Below are 20,612 nucleotides of genomic sequence, written 5' to 3' on the forward strand. Positions count from 1 at the left end.
ATTGTGTAAACCGCCCTGAGCTGTCATTGCTGGGAGGGCGGGGTAAAAATCTAATAAATAAATAAATAAAATAAAATAACAATTCATAATACTTAACAAACTTGTGGAATCTATATTCCCCCCTCTTCTTTTTCCCTTCTGTATCCCACTTTTTTCCCCTTGAGAAAATAATTAAAAATAATTTTAAAAAACACCAACAAAAATGCATTTTGAGAAATCTAGCAACATTCTTTGCTTTCTAGAAATAGTAATAGGACCACAGCACTAAATAAAATTGAAAAGACCATTTAAAAAAAAATCTATGACATAACAACTCTGAGTATGTTCTGTACCTAAGAGAAAGGGGAATATGTTTTGGCAGAACATATTTGCTACGATCCCTGCACAGGAGCCATGCTGAATATCAAGTTCTCTATCAATAATCTGGTTCAACATTGCCCTCTTTGGCTACAATCAAGTGTGCCACTTGGTGTGGAGGGGAAGCAAGCCTATTTCCTCCAGTTGAAATTGAAATGGTGTTGCGCAATCACACATCCTTTGTAGCTGCAGGCTCAGCCCATCACTGCCAGATCAGATGGCACATTCAGCCAAGTAGGGGTTTTTTTTTGCCTTTTGTTTCCCATGTGCATAAACAAGTAATCGCACCTCCACACTGAGGGTCCCCCATGGAGTATGCAGTTATATGCATACTGCTAAGTGGGGGGGGGAACGGCACCCAGTCGGGATGGAATGAGCAGACCATCCTGATGGCATGAGAAAGTGCTTGAGCGATCAGGCAGGGGAAAGCCTGTCCATGGGCCGTGGAATGAGCAGACCATCCTGATGGCATGTTCTGCAGCATGGGTTGCCAATGGCTATGGGACCTTTCCCAGATGTTGCTGTCTAATCATGTCATTTAGATCCGTCAGGCATTTGCAGCTGAGTCAGATCTAAAGACACGTCTGACCACGGCCTTCTTGTATTGTGTATTTCTCTTTTGTAATCTCATTCCCATGTTTGGTAATGTTCTTTTTTTTCTTTTTTGTAATATTTTGGGGGGGGGTTGTTTGAAAAAATTAATAGAATTTTTTTAAAAAAATTATTTGCTATGATCATAGTTAGCTCTTTATCCTCATATAGATGGACTTTTCTCTGTTAATATATCTGGGTTTCACACTCTCAAACTCTTATTTAGTCATTTTAATTTTTTATCTCCCCCTTTCTGTTTTGTTCTAACTTTAGTTAAGAAGAGAGAAAGAAAGAGAGGAAGGAAGGCCATTCAAATTGCTTCCTGGTAGCTTCAAGGCAGTCATTCAAAGTTGACTGAAGTGTCAGAGAGTCTCCAGAATGTACTGAATCTCCTGATATGGGTGCTCAAAATGGAGCGGAGATAGCACTGTTTTAAGTTAATTGCTCTGCCCCTTCCAATGACACACTTATTTCCTCTCCAAGGGTTTTCAGAAAGCCACATGATAGGACCTTGATTGGTGATACCTCTGGGTATGACTTGGGAAGTACCTTTGCTTATATGGTGTCGTTAAACTATTGGTTATGCCCAAGGACTTTGCCGTCAGCTCATTCTTCCTAATGCGGACCAAGACCATATCAGTTCGATCACTAAACAGGTCTCAGCCTTCAAATGGGAGGTCTTCGATTTTAGCCGTCATGGAAATATCTCCTTATGACAATGCCAAAGGCCATGGATCTCTTAGTGCAGTCTGCCCCATGCCTGGCTGCACTGAGCTGCTGCTTTCCTAGATTTTGGCCTTCTGCAACAAGGACCTTTGCAATGCTTTGTTTATTAATGGGTAACATCTCTACAGAGAAGCCAGGCTGGCTGTGACAAGGGCCAGGGCCTTTTCAGTGGCAGCTCCGTACTGGTGGAATGAGCTCCCAGAGGACATCAGGGCCCTGTGGGACCTTTTACAGTTCTGCAGGGCCTGAAAGACGAAGTTCTTCCACCAGGCCTTCGATTAGCGAGCTGCACCCAAGAAGCTGAGGCCCTGGCCCCAATATTAACATCATTAACAGCCAATTTAACCCAGATTACGATGTCAGCTGGCTGTTGCTTCAAGATGCTGCTAATGCTTGCCATTTGATACAAACTAAACAATACAAAGCAAGAGGGGTCACAGGTATCCAATAGGAAAACACACAAAAAATCCTGTGATGTGAATACTATTAAGAAGATTTATATAATTTGTTAGACTTTATAAAATTGCAAAAGATGTAGCCGGTATGAATTACAGTATGAATACCTTTTCATGCAACTGCATATGAATTTTTACTTGGTTTATTCCAGGATATTATGAAGGCAATTACAATATTGAGCTGGATTAAGAAGCTGACCTCTCATTACAATAGAGACTTACATCTGAGGAAGACTGTAAAAGTTGAAATGAGTTCATACCGGGTACTCATTATGTTGGACTATATTGGACTTTTTATTTACAATATTGTACAAATAAGGATGTTGACAAAATCTTTTGCAATTTCATAAAGTCTAACAAATTATATAAATCTTCTTAATAGTATTCACATCACAGGATTTTTTGTGTGTTTTCCTATTTGATACAAACTAGCACTTTATATTATACTATGCTTACAATTGTATTGTTCTGATTTTACTTAATTCTTGTTTTGTTTTATACACTCCATGTAAGCCGCCCTGAGCCTGCTTCGGCGGAGAGGGCGGGATATAAATTAAATAAACAAACAAACTGACATCTTTTACCACAGTAACATTTGGTAATTACCCATGACCGCTGTGAAATTAGCCAACCTCAGTCCCATTGCACCGGACAAGTAGATCTTTCTTCCCAAAGAGTCCAGCCTCCTGCCCTCCTTATTGAGGGGAGATGAATGACTGCTCTTCCTTTGGCTGGAAGGACCTCTGACACTATGGAGTTCGCTTGCGGGTGGCGAAACAAGTAGTCACAGCCCTCTTCTCTGATCCTGTAGAGATTCTCCAGCGTCATGGATGATGTTAGGGTCAATGCAGGCTTGGCCCATACAACCATGGCTATGTCTTGCATCTCTTGCAGCATGGGGAGAGCTACAGGACCCGAGCCAGGGCTCTATAACATCTTCGTTATAGGATCAGACGGGCTTCCGAAGAATGGAATTCTAACCCCATGGCTTTTGCCATTGTTCAGAGTACCTCTTAAGATCCTCTGTGGGAGGAGTTGACAGGTTGCAGACTGTATCGTCAGGAGAGGGCATCAACATGCTCTCCAAGCCAGCTTCCGAAATCTGGAAGAGTGCACCCTTGGAGGTGGATCCCTGATGGGGGCTCCTCCCTCAGAAAAGTATTGCTCACAGTGATCTCCTCTGGGTCTGGAAGAAGGCTTTAAAGGCTGCCATGGATATGGAATCTGTGCGGATACCCAGGGCCTCCATCGTGATGGCATCATGCATGGGAATGGACCCCACGGATTTCGCTGTGATAGCCACTGATTTGGTGGCTTCTGATTAGGCTGCCCTTTGTCTTGCGACATGGATGAGTCCGAAGAGGGGACCTCGAAGACTTTGTCTTCTGATGACTCTGGAGACCTGACAGCTCGTCTCGAAGACGAAGGCATCTTCAGACGTCAGGATGGGTTGATCTTGAGCCCCGATGGCAAGTCTTGGCATTGAGGGGATCTCGACCTGAAAAATGTTGGTGTTGACACTCGACTCTGAGGGGAATCGGATTCCAAGCAGGGAGGATCCACAATCTCGAGCTGGTGAGCCTTGGCTCTGTGGAGATGGAGACCGTTGATTCAGAGGTGAGACCGAATGGCTTTGACGAGATGCTGATTAAGTCAGACTGTGACGGGGAGTGCTTGGCCCTCTTTCAGAGGCAGCTCTGACTCTGATCTAGGGACAGAGGACTAGGCTTGAGCGTCCAATACCAAGAGTGCCGGTGCCAAAGTCACCAAACGGGCCGTTGCACCTTTATCTGCTTGAGCCAGTTTCCCCCCGCAGGGATCTGGGGCACCCAGGGCTTTCTCCCATAATGCAGTTTTAAGCCTTGCAGCTCTGCCCTCCTGGGCTTTAGGGGTAAGGCACCAGCAGGCTCATCATGCGGCCATATTGTGGCGTTCTCTCAAGTATAGGGGATATGAGTTGTGATTGTCATTTTGGGCCATTTTTGCCCCGCATGTCGCATATTTTTTAAAAAAGAGCCATCCTACCTACTTTGCAGTTTCGTGCTTCCTTTTGCGACCCCACGAAGCAGCTCCTGGAAGCATGTCCTCTACTCATGGTGGCAAGAAGAGAACCGAGGGGGGAGTCCTCGCCTTACCTCTGTCACGTGACACTCTGGGCGGGAAAAGGGGAGGGGAAGCACTCCAAAACCTAGAAACTTCTTTGGAAACTTTGAAAGCTGTTCTCCGCAGCTGCCCTGTAATCATGCAGTCTCATGTGGATTGCACAGAAGGCACAACGATGAACATCGCTTCATGAATCACATACCGACAGGTGTCATTTCGTAGAAAAAGAGCTAGGGGAACTCATTAGCATAACTCATTAGCATATGCCACAGCCCCTGATATCACCAGGGGGGAGTCCTCGCCTTACCTCTGTCACGTGACACTTTGGGCAGGAAAAGGGGAGGGGAAGCACTCCAAAGCCTAGAAACTTCTTTGAAAAGTTTGAAAGCTGTTCTCTGCAGCTGGCCTGCAATCATGCAGTCTCATGTGGACTGCACAGAAGGCACAACGATGAACATCGCTTCATCAATCACATACCGACCAAAATTCCGGTTCGTGCCCATCCCTAATTTCAACTCCAAGGTCATATTTGAGGCTCCGGCTTTAAAGACTTCAGGCTGCTGATGTTTTGGATTCTTATCCTGTGTTATTAATTTCTCTGTGCTATATATGACAACTCTCTGCCTGTTCTGTGCACATATGGCACAAGTAGCCATTTGGAGTGTCATAACAAGAGGGCATTGCTTTCTTTCCCTGCCATGGGGAACTGTGCCTCTGGACAGAGGTGAAGGACTTCTCTATGGTCAGAGGGAATTTATTCTAACAAAGGTCCCTCACAGTCTTCCACCCTCCTCTCTCTTTTCCCCCTTCATTCTATCTGGTTACTAAAGCTGATGCAAAAGAACTCTGAAAACAAATACCTTCCCCAAGAGCTTACAGAAATCCCTGTGATTGAAAGCCTTCAAGTTTATGCTGACACAATTCTTCCCCTTCCTTTTCTTGTAAGTCACGCTCAGGCAAGTTACGGAAACTTGCGTACAGCAAACACCTTTAAATGAACTTGATGACTTCCCTCCCACTGAACACTCTTTCCAAAAGCACCAACCGTATATGCAAATGAGATGTCTTTGCAACAGCCTACTTCTGTATCCAGCCCACTCAGGCCAGGGCCCCCAAACAGAGGCTCCTGGTGATGGGAAATGGGGAAGAGGAAGAATTTGGGGGAGGAAAGGCCCTTTTCAGACCTGCATACATTTATTGATAAAGCATCAAAATCAAGGTTTAAGTATTGAAGTTGCCTTTTCCTGTTGTTCTGGTGAGTTGTTTGTAAAACAAAACAAAACAACAGCAACACATCTTTGGTTTCTAAGTGACTGAAAGGAAGGGGGAATCAAAAGCAAAGTTTTTTTCCCCCTACTAGAAGAAAGAGGTTATGAGCTCAGTCCTTGTATTTGAAAACCCTACCTAACTCTGTGCAGGAAACCAAACTGCTTATTATAGCATGAAGTACACAGTACACAGCTTATCATTTCATTCCAAGAAATCATAGCCTCCTGGAAGAATATACTTCAATGGGTCTTAAAATAGCTCTCTTTCCTTATCAAAGAAAAAGCATTCGGGGGCAACTTAAAAACGAACATTGCAATCCTATGTACAGTTACCCCCGTCTACTCCAGTGGATTTCACAGCCAGCATATACAGTGTGTTAAATGCTATGTAAACTAAACGTAATATTGTAGGGGACAAGATAAATTCATGGAGGAAGGGTCTATTAGTGACCATTAGCCTTGGGGAGTAAAGGGAATGTCCAGATTCAGAGACAGGAAACCTCTCAACACCAGTGCTGGAAGGCAGCATTGGGGGAAGGCCTCGGCTTTCTTCGCTGGCTGTCTAGGGTAGCTGGCTGGCCATTGTGTAGAACAGGATGCTGGACTAGAGGGACCACCAGTCTGATCCAGCAAGGCTTCCTCTTATGTTCTTAAAATCATATTCGAGGAAGCTGCAGATGATTTTGCGTGAAGCCTTGTTCTGCTGCTTAGGAACTAATGGGACAGATGCAAAACTGTACTTGCCTTGGGTGACAAAGCCCTTTCAGATAACCCTGCCACCCCGCGTCTTCCTTCTTTAATCTTTTAGCTCCTTGTTTTCCTGGCTATTCCTCAGTTCATTGTCAGCTGCCTCTTTCCTCCATGTTCTTTCCCCCATTTCCACTCTGCCTGGTCCCCCTATTTGTAAAATTATTTTATCCATCGGTCTCAAAGCATTTAAATGAAAATCACCACAGCACTCTAAATTTAAATTGGTTTCTGTTGTGTTGAGGCGTTTGTATGATTCTTTCATCAACACTAACCGGATTTTAAATCCAGCAGCAGAAATTCTTATTTGGAAAACTGATGTTGCGTAAAAGTTTTTCTTAGGAACTACAGGCCAAAGGGCGAGAGCACAAGGATTCTTGCTCTGTGGCTCTTAGCCTGGGTGCATAGCCCAGCCACTTCACACAACGAGTGGAGAGAGGCCCACCTCTACTGGAGAGGGAGACTGACTCCACTTACATACCTGGAAACCGGAAGTACTGGCATTGGACAATGCTCACATCAACACATTGTGACAGTAGCCCAGGTGCTGCATGGCATCTCTGTGGCCCGCAGCACGTTCAATGTGGAGGGTGTTGGGGGGCTTATTAGTGGTGCTGGGAGCAATCATTACCTGAAGGAGGATGTATGATGAAAGCATTATTTCAGTGCAGATGGAACCTGGTAGACATGGAGATGGAATTCATCCCAGATGGCCAGTATTTGGCAAGGATGCTTGCTGCTTATCTACCCTCTGTAGTTTCCTGGACCCCTATTTCCCCCACCTCTTCACTAGTACTGTGCCATAGCAGATCAGTCAGGCATAAAACTGCTCATCTCTCTGTGATGTCACAGGAGGACAAAACTGACCTGGCTTGCACAGCTGAGACACGATTGGAAGAAAATGTGGTGATGTCTCTGTCCCAACTAACTCTGCCTGCTTATGTAGCCCTCCGCCAAACCTGCACAGGTGGCTGCGGAGGAGGCGTAGATATCATCTTCCATGAGTCCTTCAGTTTTTGCAGATTCCTGGTACAAAGTACAGGGGGCATTGATTATATGCTCCTTATGTTGGAGAGTAAGGATAGACTGGACATTCTGCTTGTTTCAGGTTTCCCACTGGGCACTCTCGGTAATGGATTTTCATTCCATTACCATTTAATTTCACTATCGGTGTTTTGCTGTGCTCTAACATGCCCCTAATCAATGAAAACACAAACCACCACGCACTGCCTAAACCAGGGTGTCCCCAACATAAGGTGAAGGTAAAAGTTTCCCGTGCTCAAAGGCTAGTCGAATCCAACTCTAGGGGGCAGTGCTCATCTCTGTTTCCAAGCTGAAGATCCAGCTCTGTCTGAAGACGTTTCCATAGTCATGTGGTCGGTATGACTAAATGCCGAGGCGCACGGAATGCTGTTACCTTCCCACCGAAGCAGTACCTGTTTATCTACTTGCAATTTCTTGCTTTTGAGCTGCTAGGTAGGTAGGAGCTGGGGTCAGAGACGGGAGCTCACTCTGTCATGCTGCACTTGGGTCTTGAACTGCCAAACTACTGACCTTCTGGTCTGCAGCTCAGCGTCTTAACGTCTGAGCCACCATGGCCCTGCCCCCAACGTGACACCCACCAATATTTTTCCTCCTGCCAACCAACTGTTTTTAGAAAGTGGGATGGGCCAGGTGGGGCTTTTGCCCAGCACGGCTTCTGGTTGGCCACTGGAGGTCTGATTGGCAGGACAGATTAAAAGACATCCTGTTAAACAGAGCGTCTGCCTGAAATGCTGGAGAGTTACTGTCCGAGTTAGGCATACCCTCACCCCCTGACATTTTGTGGCTGGCCCCACCTCCTGTGACTGCCATTTTGTGTCCGTGCCACCTCCCTGGGTCAGAATTCCAAAGGTGCCTGCAGGATCAAAAATGAACCCTGGCTTACAAGAAGACTACCTGGGCCTGTTGTGCCTTTCTAGAAAGTAATGTAAAGAGATGGGAGATCCCACCATAGTGGCTGGAAGGTGATGGAGGCTACATGGGAGCTGCTTTCCCCGGCTTGGGAGCTCCGCACAAGGCCAGTGCCTCCAGGATTCTAGGCAACGAAGCAAACCCAATATCTTAAAGAGAAAGGCACAGGGGAAGCAGCATCACATGGCTAACTGCAGAGCACTCTCAGGACTGTGCCCTGTTGTGACATTGTGGGAAAGGGAGGGAGAAACTGGAGTTGAAACATGTCATCCATATGACCGTAACAGAAAACTTAGCACTACAAAATACATCTACTTGTTTTATAGCAGCAGGGGGGTGGGGGAAGGAATAACGGAAGGCAAAACTTGTTTCCTTAGTTTTAATAAAATCCTGCTTAGACGACGTACAATAAAATCTGACCACGATGTCACTACGTATTAGGCACTCCACAGAAACAAGCTGTCACCGATTAGCCATCACAAGGCAGCCCTCTTTGGTTTCTCAAGAATCGATTTTCCATCTCGAAATGAAAACTGATGATTGGGAAAACCATGTCTTGGGGGAGCTGTTAGTTACATGCAAGTTAAGAAGGCACCAGGAAGCCTTCTCTGGCTCCTAGTCAAGCAGTAACTCCTAGCACAGATTAGCAACGTTTTACTTACTTTCCCTCTCTTGCCTTTTTTCGCTGTTTTCTCTGTCTCTCTGTCCACAGCCAACTTGAGATTCTTTAGCTCCTGACGCATCAGTTCATCTACCTGTTGAGGCAGTTACACATACTCTTTTGAGGTGCACCACAAAAACCATGGCTCACTTTAACTGCGGTTTGCCTGTCAAACCAGAAATCTGTTCACACACCATCACTGAATCATGGGCTTGTTTCGTGCCTGGCTTCAGCACCATGTCTCCTTATGCCCCCCTCCCGGGGACCTCGCTAGTGTCCCAGCCTGCTTCATAGTGTCCAGCTCAGGGCAAACCATCGCCTCACCACCAACTCCCTCACCGCTGGCCAATGGAAACGTGAAGAAGAAGAAGAAGAAGAAGAAGAAGAAGAGGAGGAGGAGGAGGAGGAGGAGATTAGATTTATACCCTGCCCTTCACTATCCAAAGGAGTCTCAGAGCAGCTTACAAACTCCTGTCCCTTCCCCTCCCCACAACAGAGACCCTGTGAGGTAGGTGGGGCTGAGAGAGCTCTGACAGAAACTGCTCTTTTTCAAGAACAGCTGTGCCAGAACTATGGCTTGCCCAAGGTCATCCAGCATGTGCAAGTGGAGGAGTGGGGAATCAAACCCGGTTCTCCCAGATTAGAGTCTGCGCACTTATCCACTACACCAAACTGGCTGAAGGCAGAGAAGCTGTGCATGGCAACATTCGGCCACTCTCAGCAGAGCAAGCTGCTTTGCCCCCTTTGTGCTAGTCAGAGACTAACGAAAGAAACCACCAGCCTTTTGCCATTAACCCATTTCTCATCAAACACTTTGGAAAACAGCTTCCTGGAGTCTACTTCAGTGCCCTCCTCACATGCAACGTCAACCACATTGTTTCCAGAACACTGCAGCAAAAGCAGGTTTGGGAAAGATTACAGGGGGGGGGGGAATTATCCAGGTGAGCAGCCATGTTGGTCTGAAGCAGCAGAACAAAGGTCCAGTGGCACCTTTTAAGACCAACAAAGGTTTATTCAAGGTATAAGCTTTCGTGTGCAAGGCACACTTTTCCAAATACACTGGAATGGTAGGTAACGTTCAGACTTACAGACAGGGACTTAACAACAAATTAACATGTAACATGATGATGTTTAAGATATGCAAGGTAAAAAGGTAAAGGTTCCCTTGCTCGAAAGCCAGTCGAGTCTGACTCTAGGGTTGCGGTGCTCATCTCAGTTTCAAAGCCGAAGAGCCAGCGCTGTCCGAAGACATTTCCGTGGTCATGTGGCCAGCATGACTAAACACCAAGGCGCACAGAACGCTGTTACCTTCCCACCAAAGTGGTACCTATTTATCTACTTGCAATTTCTTGCTTTTGAACTGCTACGTTGGCAGGAGCTGGAACTAGAGACGGGAGCTCACTCCATCATGCGGCACACTCGGGTCTCGAACTGCTGAACGACTGACCTTCCACAGCCTGCAGTTCAGCGTCTTAACCACTTGAGCCACCGCAGCTCCTTAAGATATGCAAAGTCAGAGATAAATAACAAACTAAGGTTATAAGGTCAACAGTTGTAAAGCAATAAACATGTCAGAATAGCAGATAAATGTCTAAAGGTGTCTTTTCTCATTGTGGGAAGCACAAACCGAGATCTCTGTTTGCCCAGACGTGGAGAACACTTAATAACACTTTTTGAGGTGGCTGCAGCAAAACATCCCAATACTCCTTGCATTACATTCAGTATTCTAATATACTATTCTGAAAAAGAAATACCCTAAAATACAGAGGATTTATAGTCCTTCTTGTTGAGAATACATATGTGAGGACTGAATGAGTAAGCATATGTAATGAGATAAAGAAAATGAGTAAAATCTAGGCGGTGCACGGAAGCACGATGCTGTGGGAAGTGTGTGGGAACCATTTTCCAAGAGCATCCAAGCCACAGCAAATAAGGCAAGTGTGAACGAGCTAAATCCAGAATGCAGATTACCTTTCCAAAGGGCCAGACACAAAACTTGACTGTTAGCAGAGAACGCGAAAGTTCGCTTGGTGGCATCCCCTTTATTCAGCTTCCCGGCAAATGGCAACATGGCTGTAACTATTTTGTTTTATGTCTCCCTGCAGAGGCATTCTCAGATAAGTGTACTTTAGCTGCTTTGTATTTCACTTATGTTAATGGGTAAAGGCAAACAGATGCTCATCTAGAAGTATGCCCGACCAGCTCTTGCCTCTACAAAGCAATCCTCTTTGACAACAACCACTGTTTGTTATAAATGACCTGCTAGAGGAAGTTCACCTGCACTCTGATCTCCTCTTCTACTTCTTTCCGCTTTTCCTCTTTGATCAGTTCTGGGTCATACTCCTGTGAGAAGTTCCATCCCTCATCTCTGTTCTGCCAAACATCTATTACCAAGGAACAGGAAAAAGAGGAAGTCGTTAGTGAAAAGAATGCACAATTATGTGGTTATTCAGTGCCATATATAGAACAAATGGAGGTTTCCGTTAAGTAAAGTCTGGAACAGAACAGCTGAAATTGACACTGCCAGCAGAGAAGCCAAGAATTATATCTACGTATCTTTACTTACTTATTTACTTACTTCTTTTATACCTCAACTTTCTCTCCAGTTTGGTGTAGTGATTAAATGCGCGGACTCTAATCTGGGAGAACCGGGTTTGATTCCCCACTCCTCCACTTGCACCTGGCTGGACGACCTTGGGCAAGCTGCAGTTCTGATAAGAGCTGTTTTTGAAAAAGAGCAGTTTCTGTCAAGAGCTCTCTCAGCCCCACCAACCACACAGGGTGTCTGTCGTGGGGAGGGGAAGGGAGAGGAGTTTGTAAGCCACTCTGAGACACCTTTGGGTAGTGAAGGGTGGGGTATGAATCCAATCTCTTCTTCTTCGAGTGGAACCCAACGTGGCTTACATCTTTGAGAGCCAGTTTAGGGTAGTGGTTAAGAGTGTTGACTCTAATCTGGGAGAACTGGGTTTGATTCCACATGCTGCTGCTGGTGTGACCTTGGTTCAGTCACAAGTTCTTTCAGAGCTCTCACGAGCAGTCCTCCAAAGAGCTCTCTCAGCCCCACCTACCTCACAGGATTTCTGTTGTCGGGAGGGGAAGGGAAAGGAGTTTGTAAGCCGCTCTGAGACTCCTTCGGGTAGTGAAGGGTGGGGCATAAATCCAACCTCCTCCTCTTCCTCCTCCTTCATTTTATCCTCACGACAACCCTGTGAGGTAGGTGAGGCTGAAGGGGTGTGACTAGCCCAAGATCACCAAGCAAGCTTCCGTGGCAGTGCGGGGATTTGAGTCTGAGTCTCCCAGATCCTAGTCCAACATTCGAAACCTTACACCGCACTGTTATGTAATAAATTATGTACTTTCCTGAGGAACGAAGAGGTAGAATGCTACTGAGACATTTTTGCTTGAATGTTCATGGAAACTTAAGGCATTCCTTCTTACTGCTTTGTCCCCCCCCCCCCAAAAAAGTTTCTACACCGTATTGTTTGCTGGTCTTCGGGGGTTTTCCTGAGGTTTCTCTATTTTTACTCCAGACCATCTTTGCACCAGTGTTTCCTGCTTATTTTTCACACACTTCCTACACAAGAAGCTTCCTACAAACGAAGCATTGCTTGGAAGAAAGTAATAAGAAAACTATTTGCAGGTTAGGGTTAGGTTTCCCACTTTATTTACGCAGGGTGGGAGGACAGGATTCCATGCAACTCCCTCTGTGTGTAGAGTGCATTAAGATAACTGGGGGGTGCGTGCGGTAGTTTACAAGCAGGTCTCACACATTCTTAAGATAGAAATGCCTTGGATGCACTGATGGTGGCACCTGGATCAGTTCTTTGGGAGGGGAGGGGGGGAGACAGAATTGAGTAGCTTTAAATCAAGCCAGAGACTGTAAACTGGCTGTCACTTATTTTTACTGAAAAATTGCTGAGAGCCTGTAAAGTTCAACAAGCACCCTTGGACAAGGACCTGGAATAAATAGGAGAGTTCTGCGAGGTACTGTTAGATGTGGCCTACCACTCTGCTTAGGAGCTGCGGTGGCTCAAGTGGTTAAGACGCTGAACTGCAGGCTGTGGAAGGTCGGTAGTTCAGCAGTTCAAGACCTGGGTGCCGCATGATGGAGTGAGCTCCCGTCTCTAGTTCCAGCTCCTGCCAACCTAGCAGTTCGAAAGCAAGAAATTGCAAGTGGATAAATAGGTACCACTTTGGTGGGAAGGTAACAGCGTTCCGTGCGCCTTGGTGTTTAGTCATGCCGGCCACATGACCACGGAAACATCTTCAGACAGCGCTGGCTCTTCGGCTTTGAAACGGAGATGAGCACCACAACCCTAGAGTTGGATTCGATTGGCTTTCGAGCAAGGGAACCTTTACCTTTACCTTTACCACTCTGCTTGGCTAACAGCTCTGCATTCCTAAGGCGCAAAGAGCTGTCCACTGACACAAGAAGCTCTTCCACCGGCAGAAAAACCTCTTGCATTGGCAGAAGTCTCCAAGGGGGCAGGAAACAACCTTCTGCAACAGAGTGTCATTGGAGACAGCCTCCCGCTGCGGCCTTAAAAGGCTGCCACTGCAGCAGTGCCTCTGGAGGATGGGAAACGGTGCTTGCCTCGCTTGTGGAAGGGTATTGTATACCGTCCCTCCACATATCCTGCATAAATGGGAGGACTCTGGCTGCGGTCACACGGGCCGCTTGTGGCGCTACAGTGGCGTTACCTGAATGGAATAAATGGGCCCCTCCAGACGAGGACATCTGCCTCCTGTGGCGCAGTCGTCGGCAGCCCGTTCTGTTCCGCAATGGAAGCGGAATAAAGTCCGGGGAAAGTCCATTACGAAAGGTTCCCTCCGGGTTTTCCAATGTCTGAACTCTCCTCCAGCGAAAGGAACCCGGAAGGGACGTCTGAACTTGCAGAGCTGTTTCAGCCACTGTTTTTTTTTAGTTGCTGCCCATATGTGCATCCATCCACCTGCATTTAAATAAAACCCACCCTTACAGCTTGTCCAGTGGTTGAAGCGCAACACTAATGTGAATGGTCCCCCACGGGACAGCCATGTGGGTAATCTGCCACAGGGTGTGCAGTCTGGATGAAATGCTCTGCTACGCTTTGAACTGGTGCAATTTGAGGCGCCGCCATACCGCACCAAGCCTGCCAGTGTGACCGCAGTTTCCGTTCCCCAAGGTAAGACATCTCTAGGAGGAGTAGCCATTGCAGGAAGCCTTGATCCCACAGGGGGCAATCGTCCTAGGCATATGGGGCCACTTGGCATTACATAATGCAAACATTCCGGTTTCAGCTTAGTTCGCTAGAATTCACTTTTGGGAGTTCCACAGTGGAATGTTCAGTGAGTAGCTCTCATTTGCTGCTGAAGTGGGGAATGTGGAAATACATTAATTTCTTTCAATTACTCTAAGCCTTTCATATCAAATGATGGATACCTCGTAATGCATCAGCAGAGAAAGCTGATTTGTATGGGTCAGAAAGGCACCTCCACCGGAATTTGGAATTCCAGCCTCAAGGGAATGAAGTCATTACAGATTGTGAATTTTAAAGCACATTCTTAGATAGGTCAGCAAGTTTCAAGTGTTACGTTTTCTCAGAGGCCTGAGGGCCTAGGTAATTATTATCCATAAATAAACTACATAGTTTATCTTTTCAAAATAAATCATTTATTGCTATCGTGCAACTAAATTGATGGCATCATTCCTCAGAGGACAAATCAGTTAGAGACTTGGCTTGGTTGTGCCTGGAAATTGTCTGCTGAGAAGTTTTAAAGATTTAGTTGGCTGAGGGCTTCTAATTTTGGAAGAAAGGTAGCTTACAGATACTAAAACATTTAATCAAACTACAAAAAACAACAACGCTGAAGCACTTTAAGCTAAACATCAGATGGGTAAGGATGTCATGTTTTAATGACTAGACAGATGTCTATAGTGTTACCTCAGTGAATGCTGGATTGCTCTAGCATTGCAAGTACCTTGAGAATACACTCCCAGTAATAGACAGGCCCAAATTAACAATATTATTTAATTTTATTATTTGAATTGCAGAGCACTGGTTTCCCCCTTCTTTTCCTTTATGTTTTCCATAAGACTGCAAGTTCCTCCTGCGAGATGAGTCCAGGACAGTATTTCACAGAGAGGGCCAAACAAACAGCGAATAGAGGTTGAGGTCCTCCCTGCCTGCTACCGCCCAGCACTAGCATTCAGAGATATACTGCCTCTAAATGTGGAGGCTCTGAGTTCAGTCAAAGCTTTCTATGTTCCTGTCAGGTTCAACAGCAAGTAAATCTCCACACACGTTTCCAGGGAAGCGTTATGCTTTATTAGACTACAGGTCTGTTGCCATGATCTACAGGGATATTGTTAGGAATGACAATGGGGCGGGTGCATCAGTACATATAACATGATGCTGCAAGTGGCTAAGCAGATAAAATCCAAGCATGCGGGGGGGAATCCTCCCGGCGGGAGATTACATAATGAACGGGAGAGTCTCCGTGCCTCATGAGAGCAGAAATATTCACACCAACAGTGGAACGCAAGGCCTCCCTCCTCCTCAAGGTTAGACAGATAACCCAGTCTGGCAGCGCCAGTTCGCACGGTCTCATGAGCGCCTCCCTATCGCTGTTTACAGCAAGCGAGCAGTGCAAGCGAGCCAAGCATGCGCAGTCGCGCCACAGGCAGGAAAGGACAAATACAAACGAAACATGGCAGCTAGCGGACAGTTCCCCTTTTTCAAAGCCGCCTAAGCTCATGGCCATCAATACCTCCAGCGGCACTGAATGCCATTTTAATTACTTGTTGAGAAAAGGATTTCCTTTTATCTGTCTCAAAACTATTTCCAAACAATTCCATTGAATGCCTCCAAGTTTTAGTATTATGGGAGATAGAGGAAAAGCCCCCTCTGTCTAAATTCTCCACCCTGTGTTACCCTTGTAACATTTGGAAAGGAGCAAGTCATCCAGAGAGCCAGTCCAGCCATTCCTGTTATCTGGAATTTTAGGGGGTCTGCACATTCTCAGCAACCTCTCTCAGGGCCAAACAAGATGAGACGGGGCAGCCACCTTTGCTCTTTGCTCCACTCACTTCTAGAGATGTCTAATTTCACAACAAAAGGGACACAAGGCCGAGGAGAGCTGACTTCCTGCCCTGGCCTCCTTGATCGTTGTATTTTTGCGGGTTGGCTTCTTTTCTTCCAGCCTGGCTGGGAAACACAACCACTGTTGGGGCACAGTCTGATGCAAAAACCACGCTAAAGCTAAAACAATCTTTCTCAGATTAGTGCCTGGATCAGGAGACTGCTTTGGAATCCAATGTATGCCGCCTTGAGTACTATGGAAGAAAGGAGAGAGAACAACACATACTATCCTGATGTCTTAGCCTCACCTGATGCTGCACTCATGACCAAGAACTGGCTTTATGGTGCGCCTCTCCACAAAGGATCTGCAACTCAGGAACAATCCACCTTTCGCAAAGGTAACACTAGACACACAGCTCCCTAGCAGGACGTCTAGTGTGAAACGCTGACATTGCCTCCTTCTTTGCTCATCCCCTGCAACATTATTAGCGCAGGGAGAAGAGGGTAAGAAATGTAGCACAATACACAACTGAAAGGAGGGAAGGCTTGGTCTGCTTTGTTCCCTCCTATTCTACTATTCCGGGAAGGCAAACAGGGAGATCAGGATATTATAGAGAGGAGTGTTTCCGGTTTTCCTGCTTCGTACATTCCCTTTCCCGCAGCAGGGAGACGAACATTCATTTTCTGATTTACCTCTGTCTCTAGCCTGCCTACTCTCCAAGTTATGTCAAGAAATGGGAGGGTGGATTGGCACCTGGGGAGGGGAGAAGTGGAAACTCTTAGTGCCAAACCAGCTGAAATCCTCATAGTTTCATGGTGTAATGTATCAAGCTCTGACCGCGTGGTCAGCTTGGGCGCCACGAGGTCAAGCGCAAGCGTCGAGCTTCGCTCCGATAAACAAAGGACGATGCGGATCCTAGCCTGCACCAATCAGAGGGCTAGGCTCCGGGCCGAGAGCCTATGGGACTCTCGGCCACTAGTTGGGACCTATTGGGAAGTGGGGGGGTGTTCTGGATGGTGGATTCACGGGGGATATAAGCCGGCCTACGAGCCGGCTAAAGTTGTCTTGTTCTGTGCTAATAAAGTATGCTAACCTGAAATCACTCGTCCGTCTGCGTACTTTTCACATGTATAGAGCTCCCAAGTGGCTTTTTAATAGCAGGCATGCAGGACCCCAATTTGCCCAGATGTATGCCTCAATAGGGCACATAATTCCACCAAACCACTTCAAGTTGGGAAAACACTGTGGGGAAAGGCATAAATGCTCATCTCCTCTTTCACAGTGGTCCCGATCGAAGTTGAGGTTCCTAAAACTTGCTGTTACCAATAATCACACAGGCTGCGATCACATGCTCCTTTAGATCCGATATAGGTGCGGATACCTGATGGATCTAAAGGGAGTGATCAGACAGCAACAGCTGGGAAGTGTCCCGCAGTCATTGGCAACCCGTGCTGTTCCGCCACGGGAGTCAAAAGACGGGAAAGTCTGGTGTTACCTGGATAAGGCGGGCCACGGGCAGACTTTCCCCTGTCTGATCGCTCAGTTAGAAGCAGAAGAAGAAGAGAGAAGAAGAGATTGGATTTATACCCCGCCCTTCACTTGGAGTCTCAGAGCGGCTTACAAACCCCTTTCCCTTCCCCTCTCCACCACAGACACCCTGTGAGGTGGGCGGGGCTGAGAGAGCTCTGCCAGAAACTGCTCTTTTTCAAGGACAGCTGCGCCAGAGCTTGTGACTGACTCAAGGTCACATCAGCAGGTGCAAGTGGAGGAGTGGGGAATCAAACCCGGTTCTCCCAGATTAGAGTCTGCGCACTTAACCACTACACCAAACTGGCTCTCATGCTGTCAGGATGGTCTGATCAGGGCATCCCGACTCCATACTGTGTTCCCCCCTTCCAGTAAGTGCATCACTGCATACTCCATAGGGGGTCCTCAGTGCGGAGGTGCGATTCCTCGATTGCTTGTTTACGCGCAAGGGAAACAAATGGCAAAACAACAACGACGACTCACCCACAGTTGTGTCTGATCACACAGTGACGGGCTGTGCCCGCAGCTTCAAAGGGCTATGTGATCTCACAACTGCATGTCAAATTCCTCTGGAGGAAATAGCCTCCCTTCTCCTGCGCTCCAACTGGTGCGTGTGACCGCAGCCACAGAATGCTCAGCATCTCATCCCGTTTGGTCCTGAGTGGGCCAGATCAAGTCTGCAAGTTGTAAGTTACTCAACCCTCAAGGGGACCTTTACTGGAAACATATGGCCAAGCCCTATGAAATATTAATTTGATATGTGGAAAGTTGGTGGGTTCATTATGAACCAAAAGTCTGCTATCAGCTGTGAACGGTAAGGGTCATATTAAACAGTAACAACAGTAGACTGAGGATCCCAAGGGGCATCCAAAAACAGATGATGTATTAAAGGACAAAGGTGTCCAACTTTATCCCTCTGTTCCCCTAAGACACTTTCCATCTCCTTCTGTGACCCATCTTCAACTCCGGTGCAGTCCAGTATCCATATATTGTGGCCTGCCCAGCTTGGCAGCCGCCAATATTTGCAGCCTTGGGCAGGTAACAGGACCTGGAAGTTTATCAATTCCAGGTGGGTTTCCACTCATGGCTGGTGGACTACATTAACTTATAGAATCACACATTGGAAAGGCCTGGTTCTAGCATATTGATAGTTAAAAAAAAAATCTGGATGAAAAACATCTTCAAGTTTGTCATCGAAAGAATTAGGGGGGAAATATTAGTTGCAATGTTAACTACTGTAAACAAGCACACATCTGCTTTTAGTTTCAAGAAATTAACTCCCTTTTTGTTCCCATCAAAGTCTATATGATAAATGAAGTCTTTTGAAGAAGACCCCCCCCCGCCAATACCATATCCTGTCAAACAGCTCTAAAATCCCCAGCCACACACTTGAAACAGAAATCTTTAAAATACTATTTAAAATATGTTACAATGTATACATTCTGGCCCACAGAGCATGTGTATCAATCAGTTTTATTTTCTGTATTTCTAGCTCCTTGTTTATGTGTTACGCCAAACCAGTTCTAGAGTAAGAGACCCACCACTTGGCACCTGAATGCTCACCCTGCATTTGCTTTTTAGAAAAGCGTCTTTCCCAACCTTCAGGCATATGAGAGGGTCACAGAATGTCAGCATGCAGAATCAGTTCTGTTTTAGCCCTGCTGTTGTTACTTGCCTTTATACTTGCTGTTTCCTTGTTCCATTATTGGGAGAAAGTTACTGGGGGCCATTTTCCAGCCGTTGTCTTCGTCCTAATGTGCAAAATAAAACCTTGGTATAACTAATTCAGGAGCACAGGTGGTTGAAATAAACACTGCTTCTACAAAAAGGATGTTATTTGGAGAAACTCTTGCTTAGAACGACCCCCAAAGAGACACAATCAAATTACTTTCTCAAAGGGGAAAGACAGCAGGGGCTGCCAGGGGGAGGGAAAGAGACTATAGTTTGAGAACCCGCCCCCCCCCCGTGAGTCCCCATGGATCTTCCTGATGCTATATAAATGCTATCATGCTTACATACAATCTTCATGCTTGTTATGTATTTGCTTATGTGTTATGCTATGTAACCTACACTGGCGCTTCAGGCACAAGCTCCATTGACTCTCAGGTATTCTAAACCCTGCAGTCGGATTGGTCGCTGCTGCGTAACAGACCAATCCGGAAAGACTCTGAACTTTGGTGGGAACGAATCCCATTGGTTCTAAGCTCTCAGTTGTAATTGGTCATTACTATGCTAGGGGGTGCGGTTTTCCGTGGTTCAAAATGTATACAGTTGCATCGTTCTTGAGTGTTGCTGTGTTGCTGTGTTGCTGTGTTCTGAGCTGAATAAAGAAATCACTGTTTAAGAAACACTGCCTCAGTCTCAGTACATAACAATGCCATACATTGCAGATGAGGAAAAAAACAGTCTTGAGTGTTATTTCACTCATTTCAAAACAGGAAATCTTTCATGTTTTTCCCCAGTGCCCTCCAAATTTTGTCACAAAACCAGAGAAATGGTTCTTGAAAAAAACATGTGGATGGAGGGTCTCCTAAATTCTTCTCTCCCCACCACCAGGACTTCACATCTCTTATCCCAACAAGTCTGTCATTCTTTGGCAGATTTCAGTGTCAGGATGAGCAAGGATCCAATAACCTGCACACCCATCTTCAGAGCACCTCTGCTACCTCAGGCAAACGTAATGTTATTAGGGTGCACAGTTGTGCACCAACGTAACCCCTAGCTTCTGCTTGAGGCCCAGTAATAGGTGGAAATAAACACTCTAAGTCTGGAGACGGTTGAACAAGATACAGGGTTTCCACTCCCCCTTGAATCTGACTTTACCAAAAAATTCAGGTGGAATGTAGATTCTTTCACTTTTGGTTTTGGTAACACAGGGCAGGCCAACATTCTCATCCATTATCAGGTCTTGAATGGCAGTTATTTGATAATTAACTGGCCTGGCATTTGTCTGCACCACCTTAAGACCCAGCTGCTTGCTGATAAGGCATCCAGGTACCCTTTGGATGAGAAAAACACACAGCAGCCTATTTTTCCTATTCTGACATATAGTTTCCAGCTTCGGAAATGGAAAGAGGGGGAAGAACTGGGGCAAGAAAAGGTTAACCAGACCAGCTATGGCAAGAGAGTACACTAGGGTGTAAGGTGGGTGGAAAAAATATC

At 46.2% G+C, this 20,612-nt stretch overlaps 1 protein-coding gene across 1 annotated transcript in view; it reads right to left on the reverse strand.

Moving 5' to 3' along the window:
- Nucleotides 1-20,612, reverse strand: part of LOC107114840 (IQ and AAA domain-containing protein 1-like) — a gene marked incomplete at its 3' end in the record, with an annotated part of 190,785 nt that overhangs the window by 12,504 nt on the left and 157,669 nt on the right. The window contains exons 11-13 of the mRNA XM_015416438.1: nucleotides 19,126-19,201; nucleotides 11,139-11,245; nucleotides 8,863-8,955 (exon numbers count right to left, since the gene is read on the reverse strand). Of these exons, the coding sequence (XP_015271924.1) occupies nucleotides 8,863-8,955; nucleotides 11,139-11,245; nucleotides 19,126-19,201 (276 nt within the window). The remainder of the gene's footprint in view (nucleotides 1-8,862; nucleotides 8,956-11,138; nucleotides 11,246-19,125; nucleotides 19,202-20,612) is intronic.

Source organism: Gekko japonicus, unplaced genomic scaffold (assembly GCF_001447785.1).
Source record: "Gekko japonicus isolate JY-2015 unplaced genomic scaffold, Gekko_japonicus_V1.1 scaffold1944, whole genome shotgun sequence".
Classification (NCBI taxonomy): domain Eukaryota; kingdom Metazoa; phylum Chordata; class Lepidosauria; order Squamata; family Gekkonidae; genus Gekko; species Gekko japonicus.